Below are 20,542 nucleotides of genomic sequence, written 5' to 3'. Positions count from 1 at the left end.
GCGGCGGGTCGATCCGCGGCGGCGTGGGACGGGACTTCTCTGGCAGGACGCCGGCTCCTAGACGACGCGGTGGGGGAGGTGGGGCGCGGGTGGCTCGGGCCCAGGGGGAGCTTCTTCGGGCGGCGGCGGATCCGGCCTGGAGAGAGAGAGAGAGAGACCTGACAAGGGGGCCCCACCCAGGTCAAAACCACCGTTGACCACTGCCACATCAGCAGCGGGTGGAGACAAACCAGCCAGGGGTTTTTTTTGTCTGGTTTTGGTTTGTTTGGGGGGTGGAAAAGCCGAAAATAAGATCAGAGGGTAAAGTGAACCACCCACTTTATTCAGGGTAGTAAAATGGACTTTTTTCAATTTTAAATGCATGTATCATGGCAATTTTAGTTTATGGTGCATGGTAAGTCTAGTTTCTTAATTCCCTGTTTTATAATATGTTAAAATTTACTTTTAAATGTAAAAGAAAATAGCTAAAACATATCATGGCAACTTCAGTGTAAATATCATGGCAATTTATGTGCAATAGACATGGTAACTTTTACAAAAAGAAATTTCACCGAAATATATCGATATGAGATCTAGTTTCGAAGATCTCATCGCAAGGGATTTAATGGTGAAAACGGATCTTCAATCTGATTTTTCATTTAAGAGATAAAACATTTTAGAAATTGAAAATCAAAAAAGATTTCTACATGCATGCATACGATGACATGACGTAATCTGTGTATTATAGGGCGTGTGGGCGGGTTTGGCTCCCACCACACATGTGGGCGTTAGCATTGTCAAAAAAAAAACTGGCATCCCTGTCTCCTATGGCCCCACCCGACGGATGACGAGTAACGAGTTCACCGTGAACCGAGAATCCGTGACGATCAGATTCGGCACATCCACCTCGGCGGTCGGCAGGCGCCAAGACGCCCCGTCGGCCGCGCCCGCAAAATATCGCCGCCCCGTCGACAGTCGACGGTCGACAGCGCGGCTGCCACAAGCCACCCGCGGCCGCGCCCACACATTCCCGCGGTCTCCGCCTCCCGTGCCCCGCACTCCCGTCCGCTTCGCGAACCTTCCTCCTCCGCCACAAGGGCAAGGGAGGCCACCTCACCTCACCCACCCAACCACAGCCACGGCCGACCAACCCCGAGAAAATCCCCTCGATTTCCCCTCCCGACGCCGCGCCGGGCAAAATCGCCGGTCATTTTCTCGGGGCCTCCGCGCCTCCACGCCGCCCGCCCCGCCCCGGCTCCACCAGTTCCATCGGTAACTCCGCCGATTTATCTCCCGCCCTCCCCTCCCCATACCACCTCCCTTCTTCTTGTTGCTGCCGCTGAGAGTTTCTACTTTCTCCTCGCTCTATCCGCTCCTCGCGAGCGATGGTGGGCGACCTCTCCCTCCTCGCCTCCGCATCTGCCTCCCCCGTCATCCTCGCGCCCTCCAAGGTACGCTCCCTCGCACGCGCCCACCCTCTACGCGCCGCCTGCGTTGGCTTCTGCTCGCGTCCGATTTGCCGCCGTGCGTGACGGGATGATGAATTGATGATGGTGGTGTGGCTGTGCAGGAGCTCCATGGCGTCCTGCCGTTCCAGGGGAAGAGGTCCCAGCAGGACATGGGGAGAAGCGCCGCCGTGCAGCTCTCCCCGCAGCAGCACCTCCTCGAGGGCGCCTACCAGGCGCAGCAGCCCCTGCAGATGATGGTCCCCGGGATCGGCCAGGCTGCCGCCGCCGCCTACCAGACCTTCGACAGCGCCGCGCTCATCGACGTGCAAGGTTCGCAATCCAGACAAACCCGTTATGGCCTGGCTCGCCCTGTCTCCTGAATATGATGCTGCATGCTGCTATATTTGCCTCGTTTGATCATTGGATGCTGCAGCAGTGGGCTTCAGAGCCTATTTGCTCATGAGCTTAACGTTTTGCCTCATTAAAGGTTACACCCCGGCGTCAAATCGTGACACTAGCACTTGCAGTTAGGCACTGCACTCTCTTGCAAAGGGAACCTGCTTTTCTCCTGTAAACAGCAAGTATTCTGATTTACTGAACGCAACGATAATTAATAGTACCTGATTGTGAACTTAAAGAAGCGAGAAGCATGATGCATGAGCCGTGGCTTGCGGTTTTTAAAAAGTGACAAAAAAAAGAAACCTCTACACGTCGACTGCTTTGTTCTGTGCTGCACGCAGAAGATTGTCGACTGAAGTTGCACTGCATTCAACAAGAAGCATGCTGCACGAGCCTTAGCTTGCGGTCTACAAAACTGATACTACCTTTTTTTCGCGTCGTCTACAAAAGTGGTACAAAAACATTCCTTTACACTTCAATTGCCGTGTCTGTGTAGCAAGTCAAACGTTGTCTATTGGACTCGCACTGCCTTTTTCAAGTAGGTTGGCTGTTTGTGGCACTATGATACACAGTTCTGGCCAAGGTTAATTATGAACTTTCGCTAAGTGGTTTATCCTTTGGTTCATAGTTTATCCACCGTAAAAGTCAAGTTTTACATGCGTTTCAATCTCTGATGGCTCCTGTTTATTTATTTGTAACAGATTCCCACCCCGATTCGGTTCGACTTAGCCTTGGGATTGCTGAGCAGTGTGCAAGGCAAGAGAAAATCCTAAAGTTTCTAATGTCAGGTCCTGATGTCAAAGAACTTGATGCCTCTTTGCTTACTGAATTTACGGGACATCAGATGCTATCAGCTAATATGGGTGGTCAACCATATACCTCTGATGACAAGTTATCTGTCTATGAGTTTGGATTGGAGGAGCCTCTGCAGTATCTAGCAAAAAATCAACTTATCATCCCTGATGACAAGTTATCCATCTACGAGTTTGGATTGGAGGAGCCTCTGCAGTATCTATCAGAAAATCAGCTTATCATCCCTGATCCACTTTTGGAATTTGCTCAGTCCCAAGGTGCCCTTGCTATAGATGAAAATGGCCGGGTCATCTTCACTGGCAGTGGAGAGGAGATGAGAGACTTACTTTCGGTTTTCTTAGAGTTCAATGTACCTAAACGAGAACCAAGTGGTTGCAAGGCTGCATATTTAGTTCCATACTTCGACAGGTAATAATTGGAAGCATCATGCTCCACGTGAACCCTTTTCGTCATCTTATTCACTCATTCACTAAGGTTTATGTTATGCATAGTCCCCACTCTCGTATAAGGGAATGGACTCTTTATCAATTTATTTTGTCATTATTGGCGTATTCATTTACTGAGCGGAAGTTATAGAGTTGGTATAACTTGGTATAGCATATGTATCCTGTGCGAACTTGCTGCAGCTGGCCCATTAGTTACGTCCGGTTTGCATGATGTTGTCGTATTTAAATCATTCCTAGTCAGCTGCACATGCTGGCACGTGGGTAACTGGACATTTGGAATCATTCCTGCTCAGCAGGATGCATACCACATATGTTATCTTTTTGAACTAGGAAACTGTCTCTATTATGTACTTACCGTAGAAGAGTGATTTACCATAGCCATACAGAAGTAGAAACTACTGAATGCATGCAATGTTAAAATTATCTCTAGAGGTTGCACTTCTGCCTGACAATGATTTGTTTAGAAGTAATTATCCATTGTTTCTGATTTCTGTACCCCTTCAAAATATTATGGTTAATAATTTATATCCGAACAAATAACATTTCTAACAGGATGCATACCATTTTTATTTCTGTCAGTTACATGATATAGAATTGTGTTTTTTTGCACAAGCAGGAAAAGGGGCCGAAATAGTAGTCAATCCAATTCAAAATCAGCAAGCACCGCAGTTGATGCTCCAAAAAGGTAGTGCATCTTTCTTTAGTTATGTATTACTTCATTATGTTGTTGTTCTCATGGTGTACTCAATTATGGTAACTTCCATGCCTAGCTCTGATGCTGCTATGTTTATTCTTTGACCTGCTGGTTACCACAGCATATACCTCCCTGATATTTACTACTTTGGTAATCACTTGCACCATAGGTTAGGCATAGAGTACGCCAATTCTGTGTTCCTTCCAAATTCCGATTGTGACATGTTAGTTGCATCTAATTGCGGAGTCCCTGACCCATATGCACCCACGAAGTGCAAAAGAAAGAATTAGCATTTTGTATTAAGGATTTCCTATGAAAATCAGCAAATACCATTTGAAACAAAGCCATTGTTGTTTGAGTATCCACTTTAAAATATACACCTTGATGTACTGGTGAGGTTTCGTGTTATATACCAAATAGCATGGTCGCTATACCAGTAGTATCACAATGGATAGTTTTGTAACCCAGCTGTTCAATTTACTTTACCGGGCTAACCATTGCATGGAACAATTCCTTGGAACTTGGAAGGTGAACCTTACTGAATTGCCTGAGTATGCACATGGAAATTATTTCATTTTGAAATTTATATACTGTGATATGGCAAATTGCGAATTGCACCTGTTGTTTATACGGTATCCAAGGGCATGTGCACATGTTAATATGATTTCTTTATGATACTCAGCAAGGCAAGTGTGAAGGCAAAATCTCCATCGAAGAAGAAACAGAAAGGAAAAACCATCAATGAACGTGACATGTATCAGAATAACTATTTCCATGCCAGCGAAGCTTTTTTTTCAATCCTTCTGGACAAGGACAACAGCTCGACAATTCTCTCACTGAAGAAAGCAGGTCCTGAGATCACTGAACTGTTGACACAATGCTCTATTGGCATTGCTGGAACTGGCCTGGCTGTTCTTCTGTCGGTTGTGTGCAAGATTGCCATCGGCGGGAGGACTCCTTTTGCCGCCTCCCGACTGCTGCACACAGGCGTTGGATTTGGGCTCTTCTGGCTCTCACATGCGGTAAATGGATTGCGGGACACGATCACCAGCGTATTTAGAGGCCCAGTTGATACGAAGTTGGAGGATGAGGTTGCTGTGAAGATACAAAGAAGCATGAATGATATTCTCTTCAGGGCCGTAAGTCTCCTGGCAATCACTGCTTTGAGGTTTGCATGAGCTATTCCTACACTGCTGTAACTTGGCGCACCTCGATGTATGATTCACCTTTTGGTTCAGGAGTACAGTACTGTAGGACTAAGTGGCAAATACCTTCATGATTCATGAGGGCCTCATAGAAAATGCGCAACGTTGTAAATTGTACAGAATTTTGCTGGCAGCTCGGTGTATATGGAAGATAGATTTTGCCTGTTCTGAACGTTAATTAAGCTAAGGGTCAATATACTTTGTATTTCTTTCGGACAGATAGCTGCTTCACCCATTTTCCTGGTATATTTTTTTCTCGATGACATCCTTTTCATGGTGTATTGACATAGCAATCTTGGGATAACCAAAAAAATTTGTGCAATACTGCAAATTAATGAAGTTACCATTTAACGAGTCATTGCCTGACACTATTTTTCAGCTCATGCTGACCACGTCAACATGTCTACTTTTTTTTTACTAGACATACGTAATACATTGAAGATTATTTATGAAAAAAAGTCTATTTTACTACCATGAAGAAACGTGGTGGTTCATATAACACCTTGATCTTTATTTCTGCTCCCTTGCCTCCCTAAACAATTCCATACCGGTCAAAAACTGTTCATTTCGAGAATAGGGTTTTCCTGTGGGGCAAAGCCTCTCCACGTCTTTCTATATATAACAATCAACATATACAATTACATACGTACAGAGTACGTGTACATGACACGCTAGACCTATTTTAACACTCCCCCTCAATCTAAACTTTTACTCTGTACAAGGTTTAGGTTGGTACTAAAATGGTCTAGCATCTGTCTGGTGACTGGTTTAGTAAACACATCAGCCAGCTGATCGTTAGAAGAAATGAACCTGACTTCAAGAGCTCCAGAAGCAACACGCTCGCGCACAAAGTGGAAATCAATCTCGATGTGCTTGGTACGCGCATGAAAAACTGGGTTCGCAGTCAGACATGTGGCCCGTAAGTTATCACACCATAGAACCGGAACACGCTGCTGAGACACTCCAAGCTCTTTGAGTAGTGACTCTACCCAGATGGCTTCAGCAGCTCCATTCGCCAAGGCTTTGTACTCGGCCTCTGTGCTCGATCTCGACACTGTTGGTTGTTTCTTCGAACTCCAGGAAATGAGATTCGGTCCAACAAATATGGCGAAACCTCCAGTGGATCGACGATCATCCGGACATCCTGCCCAATCTGCATCAGTGAAGATACTAATGCTAGTAGAGACAGCCTTGTGAAACTTCAGCCCTGTGTGCAATGTTCCTTTGACATAGCGTAAAATCCGCTTAACAGCTTCCCAATGAACATCAGTGGGTTGTGAGAGAAACTGGCACACCTTGTTCACTGCAAATGAAATATCCGGGCGAGTGAGTGTTAAATACTGCAACCCACCAACAACACTGCGATACCGGAAAGAATCATCGGTACTGAGAGGCTGTCCAGACACTCGTGCAAGCTGATCGGAAGTGGACAACGGTGTGGAAGTAGGCTTACAATTCTCCATGCTCACACGATGCAAAAGATCCAAGGCATACTTCCGTTGAGTCAATGTCATCCCCCTGAATTGTATGACGCTTCCAGACCAAGAAAATACTCCAACGGCCCAAGGTCCTTGATAGGAAAACTGGTCGCGAGGGCATGAACAAGACCATCAACCGCACGTGGAGAAGATCCGGCAATGACAATGTCATCCACATAGACAAGCATATAGATTTGAACATCACGATAGCGGAAGAAAAACAGAGAGGTATCTTCTTTCGAGGAGACGAAACCCAACTCGAGAAGACGGGTATTGAGCCAAGCATACCATGCACGAGGAGACTGTTTGAGTCCATAAAGAGCACGCTGAAGCTTGCACACATGTGAGGGAAAACGAGCGTCGTCAAAGCCAGGTGGTTGCTGCATATAGACGTCCTCGGAGAGATAACCATGAAGGAAAGCGTTGCTGACATCAATCTGCCGAAGACTCCAACCGCGAGACACAGCCAAGGCAAGAACCAGTCGAACGGTGGCCGGCTTGACAACCGGACTGAACGTATCACCATAATCAATGCCAAGCTGCTGGGTGAAACCATGAGCGACCGGTCGAGCTTTGTACTTATCAACGGAGCCATCTGGACGGTGCTTGGTCTTGAAAATCCACTTGCTCCCAACAACATTGACTCCGCGCAGACGTGGCACAAGAACCCACGTCTTGTTATGGTGAAGGGCAGCAAGCTCATCAATCATCGCGGTACGCCATGCAGTCTCACGGAGAGCATCACGATGAGAGACAGGCACCGCATGAAACGCGCGGCGACGGGGATCATAGCGGATGGTCCCATCAGTAGGAACAAGGGCACAACGAGTATGATCGCGGGTGCGCATGACCATGGTGTGTGCAGGAGCAGCTGGAGGCGTCGCGGTCGAGGGAGCAGGGCTGCCCTCGACAGAAGGCGACGCCAGCTGCGGTGGCGATGATGGAGCAGCATCCTCGAGCACCGGGGCAGGCGACGGCGCATCAGTACGCGGCAAGGAGGCCGCCGAAGGGCCAGGCGAAGCGGCCAGGGCCGAAGACGGGCCGACCGAGCCAGACGAGGCGGCATCGGACGGGCCAGGTGACGAGGCAGCCGACGGGCCGGTCAGGCCGGGCGACGTGGGAGCCGAGGGGCGGGGGGACGTGCATGTCCCATGCACGTCGATCGTCAGGGAGTGCGGCGCGGCGGCCACATGGGGGCGGCGGGCAGAGGGCGTGCATGCGCCATGCGCGTCAGTCGCCGAGGATGGAGCCGCCGTAGGATCCTGCACAACAGTAACAAGGCCTGAAACAAGCGTGTCAGTAGACAAATAGGACAAGTCGTATTTGCGCATATGGTCACCCGTAACCGGTTCAGTTGGAGGAAAAGAGAGAACATTAGCCAAAGAAGAGACATCGACGGTGACCCCAGGAGTTGCATAGGGAAAAACAGACTCGTCGAAAACGACATCACAAGACGTATCCCGTAGAACGATCAAGACACTTGTATCCCTTATGCATCGGACTATAGCCCAAAAAACAGACATGGTGGAACGGAAAGCAAGCTTGTGTGCATTATATTTGCGTAAACTAGGCCAGCAGGCGCAACCAAAAGTGTGAAGAAACTTGTAATCGGGGTGTACCTTAAGGAGACGATAGATGGGTGTATCTTGTTGAAGAACAGGTGTAGGCATGCGATTAATAAGGTAGCACACCGTAAGGAACGCTTCATCCCAAAAACGCAATGGGAGAGAAGAATGAGCCAGCAAGGCAAGACCTGTTTCGACAAGGTTGTTAGAGTAGTCATTATGGTATACGACTTCTAGTCTAAGTCAGTTTTGTACCCCTACCCCAAGTCGGTTTGTACCCTCTTATATACTCTTGTATGCCGCACCAAATCATCAATAAGCAACAGTTTTATTCAGCTTTCATGGTATCAGATACCGGTCCCAGGGTTTAGGGTATGGCTCCGCCAACGCCACCGCCGCCGCCACCGCCGCCCGGCTAGTTCGAGCGCCGGGCCGCACTCATCGCCAAGGCTGCCAACGCCGCGGCCGCTTCTCTCTCGGCCCTCACCATAGCTCCACAAAACTACCCTGCACCCATCCTCGCCGCATCAATATCTCTTGCTGACACAATCTCCGACGTCAGCCCCTACATCCCCATAGTTCTTGATCTCGCCGCCCACAACTACTACCATTGGAGACATCTCTTCGATCTCCACCTCGGCCGCTGCAACCTGCGCTCGCATGTCGCCGCCAACTGTCTTCCCCGCCCCGACGATCCACAATGGTTGAAAGACGATCTCATGATCGTCCAGTGGTTCTACACCCGCATCACCACCGAGATCTTCAACATGCTCGATCATGACGGCGCCACCGCTGCCAACATCTGGCACTCCCTCCGCCAGCTCTTCCAAAGCAACACCGACGCTCAGAAAAACGCTCTCCACACCGAGCTTCACAATATGGTGCAAGGAGACGCCCCGGTGAACCTGTTCTGCCAGCGCGTTAAGACCATTGGTGATGAGCTCCGCGAACTCGGCGATACAGTTAGCGACTCACAGCTAATCAATATCGTCATCGTCGGCCTCAGCGAAGACTTTGACAAGCAAGCCTCGTTCATACCGATGATACAGCCCCCTCCTACCTTCGCTGAAGTTCGTTCCTTGCTACAACTCGCGGCGGAAACACAAGCTCGCAAGGACTCTCGCCCCAAGGTCTTTCATGCTGCGGCTCGTCCTCCTCTGTCGTCTACACCAGCGCCACCTTCCAGGCCGGCTCCTGCCGCCGGGCCGTCCGCATCGTCAGCTGTTGAACCGCCCCCAGGCTGGCGTCCTAGTCCGAACTACCGCGGCAAAAACCCTATCTACAGGCCGCCGTCGACTCGTTCGGTTCCGCCTACGACATCACCAGCACCGAGTCCTGCACCACCCACCAGTGCTCCATCTGCGGTTGCATGGCGGCCTCCTCATGATCCTTGGACGGGGCTTGTTCAAGCATGGCCCATGCCCTGGTCCGCTCCGTCCACCCTCGGTGCTCCGCCGGCATACTCAGGTGCCTGGCAACCCGGCCTTCGGCTGCCTACTGGTGCTCCCGGGGTCCTCAACCCCCGACAGCCGGCCAATGCCTATCACGCCGCCCCGACGTATGCTCCTTATGGTCATTACAGCACCGACGGCGGCGCCTACTACACACCTCAGCCGGCCCTGCTCCCGACGCCACCCCCACCACAGCCGGCCAATGCCTACTACACTCCCCAGCCGGCCCTACTGCTTTCACCATCGTATCCGCCGGCACTGCTTCCGACGCCACCCTCACCTGCGACGCCGAGCTGGGATCAAGCTGCCTTTCTCCAGGCCATGAATAACTTTGCTGCACAAGGAAACTCAGGTACGGATTGGATCTTTGATTCAGGGGCCTCTAGTCATATGTCTGCATCTAGTAATTGGTTATCTTCTTGCACTAAATCTCCTTTCCCTTCCATTATCCTTGGAGATGGATCATCTATTCCTATATATTGTGTTGGTCAGGCTCAACTTCCCTCTTCCACCAAACCTCTTTTACTTCGCGATGTTCTAGTTGCACCCGCCCTCATTAAAAATCTTATCTCTGTTCGCCAATTTACTTGCGACAATCTAGTTTCGCCTGAATTTGACCCTTTTGGTTTATCTGTGAAGGATTACCTGACCAAGGCCGAGATCGCTCGCTTCAATAGCTCCGGTGATCTTTATTCTCTTAAAGGAGTTCCTGCCGCCACCCCTCCAACATCCATGCTGGCCTCCATCGATCTCTGGCATCGTCGCTTGGGCCATCCCAACCCCGCCGTCTTAGCTTCTATGCTTAGTGAATTTACCATACCATGTAATAGGGACTCTCATAATTCTGTGTTTTGCGAGTCTTGTCAATTAGGCAAACATGTGCGTCTTCCCTTTAGTTCCTCTAGTTCTTGTAGCACTTATCCCTTTGAATTAATACATTGTGATTTATGGACCTCTCCCATTGCAAGTGTTTCGGGTTTTAAATACTACCTTGTTATCCTAGATGATTTCACCCACTTTGTCTGGACTTCTCCTCTACGCAACAAATCCGAGGTCCATTCTCTTTTCCTTAATTTTCAACACTATGTGTCTGTTCACTTGTTCCTCCCAATTCGCTTTATCCAATGTGACAATGGTCGCGAGTTTGATAACATTAAAAATCGTACTTTCTTCTTACAACATGGCATCCTGCTTAGGTTCTCATGTCCCTACACCTCCCCTCAAAATGGTAAAGCAGAACGCTCTCTTCGCACCCTCAATGATATAGTTCGCACTCTCCTCATTCAATCATCTATGCCTCCCAAGTTTTGGGCTGAAGCCCTACACATGGCCACCTTCCTTCTAAATATTCGACCTTCTAAAACTAAACCCAACACTACTCCCTATTATTCCCTCTTTCTTTCCCACCCCGACTACTCCGCGGTTCGTGTTTTCGGCTGTCTCTGTTTTCCCAATGCCTACGCCACTTCTGCAAATAAATTGTCACCACGCTCTATCCCATGTGCTTTTCTCGGCTTCTCTGACGAGCACAAAGGCTATCGTTGTCTCGACCTTCACACCGGACACGTTCATGTCTCTCGTCATGTCACGTTTGCTGAGCACATTTTTCCTTTCTCACAACGCACTACTACACCATCCAACACCCCTAGCTCCGCAAACACCCCCTCTCCCCGTCCTTTCCAACTATATACTCCCCTACCTGCCGAACACAACTTATCACCACCACCATTAACACCCACCATAGCCAATCCCAACCATACACTCACCCCACCCGAGACGTCTCCAACTCCCCCGACCCCTGCTTCCTCCCCAACACCCCCGGCCCCTACTCCCACTCCACCACCCAGCCCTGCTCCCACTCCACCACCCAGCCCTACTCCTTCGTCCGACTCTTCCGCTGCGCCGGACTCACCAGTACCCACCTTACCCCCTCGTGCTATTCCTACAGCAGCCCCGATTAATGATCATCGCATGCGTACTAGGGCCAAATCAGGATTTCATCAACCCCAAGACCGCCTAAACCTTCATACCTCCGTATCTCTCACTTCTCTTCCAAAGAATTACAAAACTGCTCTACTTGATCCCAATTGGGCCGCTGCCATGCAAGAAGAATATAATGCTTTACTTCAAAACAACACCTGGCAACTTGTTCCTCGTCCTCCCAATACAAATATTGTTTCTGGCAAATGGATTTTTCGCCAAAAGTTCCACTCTGATGGGAGCCTCTCATGATATAAAGCCAGGTGGGTTTGTCGTGGCTTTTCTCAGCAACAAGGAATTGATTACGAAGAAACCTTCTCTCCTGTTGTTAAACCTAACACCATTCGCACCGTTCTTAGTGTTGCTGTCTCCTCTTCATGGCCCATTCACCAACTTGATGTTAAAAAATGCTTTCCTCCATGGTTCCCTTCAAGAAACTGTCTACTGCCAGCAACCTCTGGGTTTTGAAAATCCATCCTTTCCAACTCATGTATGTCTTCTTCAGAAATCTCTCTACGGTCTTAAACAGGCCCCACGAGCTTGGTTTCAACGCTTCTCCTCCTTCATTCAAACAATAGGCTTCACTCCATCTCTCTCCGACACCTCTCTTTTTGTGTATCATCAAACTTCTGACACTGCCTATTTACTTCTCTACGTAGATGATATCATTCTTACCGCCTCCTCTCAAAAGTTCTTAGATCATATTGTCTCTCTTCTTAGATCTAAATTTTCTATGACTGACCTAGGACTCCTTCATCATTTCTTAGGCATTGCTGTTGTTCGAGATTCCTCCAGCCTTTTTCTTTCCCAACGCCAGTATATTCTTGATCTTCTTAATCGTGCTGGTATGCTTGACTGTCAATCATCTCGCACTCCTGTCGATACAAGTTTTAAACTTTCGGCTACCGGTGAACCCTTTTCCGATCCTACTCTCTATCGTAGCCTAACAGGTGCTCTCCAATATCTCACCATTACTCGTCCTGAAATCTCTTTTGCTGTTCAACAAGCATGTCTCTATATGCATGATCCCCGGGTTCCTCACTATAATCATGTTAAACGCATTCTTCGGTATTTAAAAGGAACTCTCAATCATGGTCTCCACCTCAATAATTCTTCTCCAAACTCGCTTACCGCATACTCTGATGCAGACTGGGCTGGTTGTCCTGACACTCGAAGGTCCACTTCCTGTTTTTGTGTTTTTCTTGGCAACAATTTGATTTCTTGGTCTTCGAAAAGACAGGTTACAGTCTCACGTTCGTCGGCCGAGGCTGAGTATCGCGCTGTGGCACATGCCGTTGCAGATACAATCTGGATTCGGCAGTTACTCTCCGAGCTACACAGGCCTATTGAGCAGGCCACTATTGTCTACTGTGACAACATATCAGCAATCTACATGACCAGCAATCCAGTTCAACGCCGACGCACAAAGCATATTGAGATTGATATTCATTTTGTTCGTGAAAAGGTTGCTCTTGGTCAGGTTCGGGTGCTTCATGTTCCCTCTACGGCTCAGTTTGCTGACATTTTCACCAAGGCACTGCCTACTAAGCCGTTTCAGTCTCAACGTCGTCGAGCCTGCCGTTGATACTGCGGGGGGATGCTAGAGTAGTCATTATGGTATACGACTTCTAGTCCAAGTCAGTTTTGTACCCCTACCCCAAGTCGGTTTGTACCCTCTTATATACTCTTGTATGCCGCACCAAATCATCAATAAGCAACAGTTTTATTCAGCTTTCAAAGGTGACGGTGTTTGCGTTCAGCAGTGCCGTTTTGCTGAGAGGTGTGCGGGCAAGACACACGATGAGAGATTCCAGTGCGTTGGAAATACCGGTGCAGTCGGTGATTCTCACCACCCCAGTCTGACTGAACAACTATGATTTTAGTGTGGAGGAGACGCTCAACATGAGCCTGAAAGGCATAAAAAACTTGCTCAACGTCAGACTTGTGCTTAAGGAGATAAATCCAAGAGAAGTGAGAATAATCGACAACAAAGCTCACCTAATACTTATAGCCTCCGAAAGAGGCAATAGCAGGCCCCCAAACATCAGAATGAATTAACTCAAGAGGCATAGTGGAAACATGATGTGATAAATTATAAGGCAATTGTCGACTATTAGCACGCTGACAAGCATCACACATGGAAGTCTGACGTTCAGAAGAACACACTAAATCATTGTTCCTAACAATGTGTTGAACAATATTATTCGAAGGATGACCGAGACGCTGGTGCCACTGGGACGACATGGTCTTGATGCTGAGAGACGCTTGGCGGTTGGAGGAGGACGATGCGCGACTAAACGGGATGGGGTAGAGTCCGCCATGACATCTACCATGAAGAAGGATTTTCTTCGTGGCCGTGTCCTTAACAAGGAAAAAGAAACGGTGAAATTCCACAAAAACATCATTATCAAGGATGAGACGATAAACTGAGAGAAGATGTTGATGAATATGTGGAAGACGAAGAATATTTCGTAAATGAAGAGATGAACCGGGTATAGTGGAATGACCAATATGCGAAATAGACAAACCTGCACCATTTGCTACTTGCACTTGATCCTTCCCACCATAGCGCTCGTGGAAGTGGAGACGGTCGAGATCATTCGTCAGGTGGTCTGTCGCACCGGTGTCTAGGATCCAGTGCGGCGGCTCATGGGAGGAGGATGTGGACGCGGAGTTGGCGGAGCGGTGGTCATGATCATAGCGGCTGCGACAGTCGCCGACCTCGTGACCCCAGTTCTTGCATATATGGCAGCGGGGACGCCAGCGCCGGTTGCGGCCGCCCCCGTTGTCGGTGTCAAAACCGGCGGATCTCGGGTAGGGGGTCCTGAACTGTGCGTCTAAGGTCGATGGTAACAGGAGACAGGGGACACAATGTTTACCCAGGTTCGGGCCCTCTCTATGGAGGTAATACCCTACTTCCTGCTTGATTGATCTTGATGAATATGAGTATTACAAGAGTTGATCTACCACGAGATTGTATGGCCAAACCCTAGAGGTCTAGCTTGTATGACTATGGTAATGAGTATCTCTCTATCCGGACTAAGTCCTCCGGTTTATATAAACACCGGGAGGATCTAGGGTTACACAAGGTCGGTTACAAAGGAAAGGAATCTACATATTTGGCCGCCAAGCTTGCCTTCCATGCCAAGGAGAGTCCCATCCGGACACGGGTGCAGTCTTCGGTCTTCGCATCTTCACAGCCCATCAGTCCGGCCCATGGCTAACAGGCCGGACGCCCGAGGACCCCTTAGTCTAGGACTCCCTCAGTAGCCCGTGAACCTGGCTTCAATGACAAGGTATCCGACGCGTAGATCTGTCTTCGGCATTGCAAGGTGGGTTCCTCCTTCCGAACTCCAAGATAGTCTTTGGACATATTGAACGTGTCCGGACCTGTAACACACGCACCACACACAACTGCAGAGGGAATATAATATCCACGAGTCCCATCCGCTGACAACTTTTTGCAAGATGACATCACATCTGTTCGGTCGCTATATCGAACCGTTTTTGTCCGCCGTTGCGTGTTTCGAGATGCGGTTTCCATTGGCACGTCTTGTCAAAGCAGAGATTGTGTCCCCTTATTGCGGGATTTTCATCAATTCGGGCGTCGGTAACCCAACTGTGCCGTTTACACAGCCCTTGGGAATAGGCGAGTTTTAGGGCGAGTGGGGAGGCGTTCGATATTTACTGCCTTTATAAGGGGATAAGGATTCCCCCTTCTTCACCCACACCCTCTCTCTTTCTTCGTCCTTCCACTCTTGAGCTCCAGCGCCCAAGTTCTCATCTTCTTCCCACTCAAGCCAGCGCTCAACCATGTCTGGATCTGGAAGCCAAGGCAAGTGGATGGTCTCCTCCATCAAGGAGAAGGACATTACTGAGCTTCGGGTGGCCGGGTACTTGGCGAAGGAAATCGCCCACCGCCTTCCAGCCCAGGGACAAGTCATCCCCACGCCGAAGCCCAACGAGAGGGTGGTATTCATCCCGCATTTCCTCCGCGGGCTAGGGTTTCCACTCCACCCTTTCGTCCGCGGGCTGATGTATTATTACGGGATAGACTTCCACAATCTATCCCCGAACTCCTTCCTCAACATCTCGGCGTTCATCGTCATGTGTGAGGCCTTCCAACGTATCCAACCCCACTTCGGGCTGTGGCTCAATGTCTTCAATGTGAAGCCGAAAGTGGTGGATGGCCAGCACGCGGAGTGCGGAGGGGCCATGGTGAGTAAGTTGTCCAATGTCTCCTGGCCGAAAGGCACTTTCGTGGAGACTGTCAAGGAATGGCAGAAACAATGGTTCTACATTACGGAACCCCGCGGCACCAACTGGGCCGCAGCTGCCGAATTCAACCCCGATGCCCCAATGTGGCTCACCTCCTGGGTCGAGAAGAGCCTGAACTGGTGTTCGCCAGACGAGCTGATAGCGCTGCAGACGCGCGTTCAGAGCATGGTGGACAAGAATGTCAAGCTTGTCGATATAATCCAGGTGATGCTAGTTCGCCGGATTCTCCCGTGCCAAAGCCGAAGCCTTCCACTATGGAAGTTCAATCCGAAGAAGCACCATACCCTGAAGAGGCTCTTCGAGACTACTCACAAGGATGCCTGGAGGCTGCTCTTCAAGGGCAATGAGATACCACCAGCCACGAATTCGGACCGTGGGCATGATGTTAACCACCCCGCCAGCGAGGTAAGTTTTTAATGCGTCCTCTACCTATTTGTTTCAAGGAGGATATCTGAATTTTTACTGTCATTGCTTCTTCAGGAATGGATGGAGAGGGCGAAGCGGATCCAGTGTCCGGCTCCGCTACCTGAAGAACCAGTCATTCCGCATTTAGCGAAGATGCTGGTGCCGGCGCCCTATGCCGCGCCGGCGAAGAAGGCCAAGGGGAAGGCCGAGGGGGTCCGGAGTGGCCCCCGTCGCAAGGGCGCTTCAGACGCGACGTCCGAAGACAAGACCCGCTCCTCCGCCACCGAAGATGACAACGACGAGGAGGAGGAGGAGGAGGACAACCCTCCCGCTGATGAGGGAAGGAAGAAAAGGGCGGCCTCCATGAACCTGGAAGCGGGGACGTCCAAGAAAGGGAAGGGCTCCTTCACGGATAACTCCGCGTGGGACGTCAGCAGCAGTCCGGAGCGACACCCCCGCACTAAGCCTCCAGCTACATCGTAAGTGCTATGACTCCCGCATACCCGTATGCCCAACCTCTCCTCTTTGATGTATTGACATGGTTAATTGTGCTATTGCAGTCCGGCCCATGATAGCTCCCAACGATCCTCATCAAGAGGTTCGTTGGACTCAAAGGAGATGGCCAGCGAGACACTGCCGGCTGCTTACTCTCCCAAGGCCAAGGGAGACGACGAGGTGCTCTCCCAACGGACCTTCCCAGGCTGGGAGGAGGCTCCAGAGGCGCCCGAAGGCAAAGCCCCCGTCGCCAAACACCAGGGGGAACCAATCCCCTGGAGACTGGGAGGAGGGCCGTACTCAGTTCGGCCCTCAACCGGACTTGATTCCGGAGACCAATACGGTTCTGGAATCCAGCACGCAACCTCCTTCGAAAGAAGGGGGTATGCCTATTCCACCGGTGACCCCTGTCCAACCAGGGGCACCGGATAATCTGCTGGAAGCGCTGCGAGGCGCTTCCATTGTGGATGAGCACCGTGCTCTTATGGGCACGGTGATTGAAAGGGTTCAGTCCGCCAAGAGCGGACTAACCGAAGCCTGCAGCAGCCTGCTGACAGGTTTTGAGGTAAGCGATGAAAAGAGAAAATCCCAATATAGACAGTAGCCCCTGAGACTCTGTCTGGTGTTTCGAAAGGAAAAAACCGGACAGAGGATCAATTCCTTTATTGTAGGAAACTAACTTAATTTGTTGGAATGAATATGCAGGCGTCGCTGCTGGCCGCGGCCTCACATGCTGCCGAAGTCTCCAAACTAAAGCGGAGGCTGGAGCAGGCCGGGGAGGAGCTCGGCCAGGTGAAGAGGCAGCTCCAGGAGAATCAAGGTATGTAATAACCCGAGAAGTACTCGAAAAGAGTAAGATGGTATATATTAACCGAAGTGTCATGATATGTATAGGAGCAACGACCGAGGTCAAGGCCCTGAAGAAGGCCCTGGCCGAAGCTAAGGGGAAGGCCGACAAGGAGCAGGCTGCCCGTAAGAAGCTCAAGGCTCGGGTCAACGAGGTTCAATAAGAGCTCCAGGACGCGGTGAAGAAGTGCGAGACCTTGGAGCGCGATGCGTCGGTTCGAGAGACCGAACTCGCCAAGGCTCGTCAGAGCGCGGAGGCGGCCCGGAATGAGGCCCAGGGCGCCCTCCAAGAGATTCAGGAGGCTAGGAAGATCGCGGCGGGTAAGGAATTTAGTATGCAAAGCAAGTATATGAAGAAGAAGTATTTCTTACTAACCCGGATTCGGAGTTCTCCAGGAGCCTACGCAGATCTGCTTCGCAGTGTGTCCGCCGCCGCGGAGTTCTTTCGAGCCGAAGAAGGGAGCTCCACGGAGAAATTGTTCTGGTCACAGTATCTTGCACCAGAGCATCCCGTGCCCTTCACCGATGAGCTGAAACAGCTGGTGGAGCTGCATAGGGTGGCCGAACTAGCCATGAAGGATCTGATAATCTGGCTATGGCCAGCCGAAGCTATGCCCGACAGCTACTTCAGACCCGTGAAGCGGCTAGTGAACGCCTGCCCTCAGCTGGACGTCGTCAAGCGATCGGCCTGTATTGAAGGTGCGCGCATGGCCTTCGCCCATTGCAAGATGTGTTGGGCGAAGATGGACGCCGTCGAGGTGGCCAGGGGGCCGCCAGAGGGCAAGGAGCACCGCACACCCGAGCGCTATTTTGCGGATGTCCTAGAGGGGTCTCGCATTGTGGCAACGCAGTGTGGGCAGGACATTATTTTTGAATGAATACATTCGTGTTGCCTTTGCCTTGTATGATGAAACAAAATCGGTTTGTAATATAATGCTTGTTATGTTTTAATTCTTTTCCTCCTATGCGGCCGTGTTGTATGAAATCTGAGGGTTGGCCAGTCGTCGGCTTCTGCCCCCACGTAGGTAGTACGGAGGTGTTCGGAATGAAATCTAAACAATCTTGATCCAATTATATGGTCCTTGAAGGAGTTGTTTAGCGCAACGAACCAGGCAATAAGACTATGCGGCTTAAACGCCCTCACTTAGCCATAGGAGTTTTATAATAAAACATGGGCGTAGCCCCTGGTATTCGAACCAGAGTGCTATGAGCATCTGATCGGGAAGTACCGATCCTTCGCATAATGCGGAAAAAATCTCCAACGATTTGCAACCTCCGAACAGCTGACCGGCTCTCGTCGTATCATGACAGTCAGTTTTTGGCTTTCTCTACTGAGGTGCTCCTTTGGATAAACCAGGGCACAATTGCAGCAGTTCTCCCTTTACTACCTTAGCCGATATAGCGGAATGTAAGGTAGCAAGCACAGGAGCCGGGCAATCCAACTATTGACCAAAGACATGATTCGGAGCTAATGCATATAATGCTAAATTCGGGGTGCCGAACTATACTGTAAAAGTGTTCAGACTTTTGTTGCCATATTGTGGGGTGCTATGAAGCCCCTGGCAAGGTGGAACACACCGAGTGTACGGGTGTTATCTGAAAGAATTACCAGGAGGGAAAAATGCAAAAAAAAAAGAAAGAGGAAGAACCAGTGGTAAGCTAAAGCCGTAGAAATTTAGGCCGCAAAGTGTTTCTATTATAATTTCATTTTTTTTTGAAAATTGAGACAGTAGGAGAGTTTCCTACTGCACACACACACACACACAAACACACACACACACACACACACACACACACACACACACACATATATATATATATATAAATGGGTGGTGGTGTTACATGGTATTTACAGGAAAGAGGGGAGGGGGGGTTACATGGGGGTGGAGGTGGCTAGATAAAAGCAGCAATAATCGTGGCCACTAAGTGTTTCTTATGTGGTGGTAGCCTATGGCTAATATCAGAGAAGTCTTTTTTGAAGCGTGTCCTCCAGGAGGCGACCGTTGGGGTCACATGTCGAAAATAGTTGTTGTTGCGTTCCTTCCAGAGGCTCCAGGCAGCCACCAAAAAGATGTCCATGATCATCTTGCGCCCATGCCTCATTTTTAGATGTGAAATCATATCCAACCTGTTGCCCTACGTCGGCCAATGAATCCCCAAGAGATGCCAACATGATCTACTAAAGGTGCAGCCAAAGAAAAAATGTTCCACAGTCTCCTCAACGTGTTGGTTGCAAAGAAGACAGTCTAGGTTGTCACCAATATTGTAGTGTCGTCTGCTCAGCATATTGCGTGTATTGAGTCTGTTAGAGAGCAAAAACCAGCCAAACACTTTGATTTTTGGGATTGATTTGGCCTTCCAAAGCCATTTGAACCCCTCATGGGCCTGCACGTCCCGGAAGACAAAGGTGTAATAGGCAGAGGTCTTGAAAGTCTGGGCTCCCCATGCACAAATCCACTGATCCCTTGAGTCATCCAGGGTGATATGAGAGACCTCCGACTGAATTTGACGTAGCTCGTCATGGGCTTGCATGGAGAGCGGTAGGTGAAAGGTTGCAGCCAGATCCGTGGTTGCCAGGAACTCTCGAACTGAAATATCTTCATTGGCAGCAAAGGAGAATGCTCGAGGGCAGGATGTGGTGTAGATGGAGTCATTCCACATGTCCTTCCAGAATAGAGCCGTAGAACCAGAGTTGACTTGTACAGTTGTAACCCCACGGTAGGTAGGCATGAGTTTAATGAGGTCTTTCCACCAGAATGATCTAGAGGGTTCAGCTGCGTGTGGGACAATGCCATTGTAGTAAGTGTGCCAGATTAGGTTTACCCATGGAATGTCATGACGGTTGTAGAACTTGTGTAGCATTTTGAGCAGAAGGGCATCATTTTGGATAGGTAGGTTTAGCACGCCAAGACCACCACATTTCTTGGGTCGGCAGATGTAACGCCCCGGATCCGATGCGCCAAGTGTCTGCCAGTTATTCGCCGTCCTTGCCTTGTCATCTGCTTGCGTGTTGCTCCTTGCCATGTCATCATCTGCATTTCATATCATGTCATCATGTCC

General features: G+C 49.8%; 1 protein-coding gene across 1 annotated transcript; it reads left to right on the top strand.

Annotated features, from left to right (window-relative positions):
- The first annotated feature begins 979 nt into the window (after positions 1-979).
- Positions 980-5,202, top strand: LOC123180398 (uncharacterized). Its single transcript, XM_044592444.1, has 5 exons — positions 980-1,430; positions 1,550-1,757; positions 2,528-3,047; positions 3,702-3,770; positions 4,462-5,202. Exons 1-5 carry the CDS (start codon positions 1,365-1,367, stop codon positions 4,955-4,957), a joined length of 1,359 nt encoding a protein of 452 aa, XP_044448379.1. The 5' UTR covers positions 980-1,364; the 3' UTR covers positions 4,958-5,202.
- The last annotated feature ends 15,340 nt before the right edge of the window (positions 5,203-20,542 follow it).

This window comes from Triticum aestivum, chromosome 1D (genome assembly GCF_018294505.1).
Source record: "Triticum aestivum cultivar Chinese Spring chromosome 1D, IWGSC CS RefSeq v2.1, whole genome shotgun sequence".
Taxonomy (NCBI): Eukaryota; Viridiplantae; Streptophyta; class Magnoliopsida; order Poales; family Poaceae; genus Triticum; species Triticum aestivum.
The sequence above is the reverse complement of the archived record's forward strand: the minus strand, read 5'-3'. Positions and strand labels throughout refer to the sequence as shown.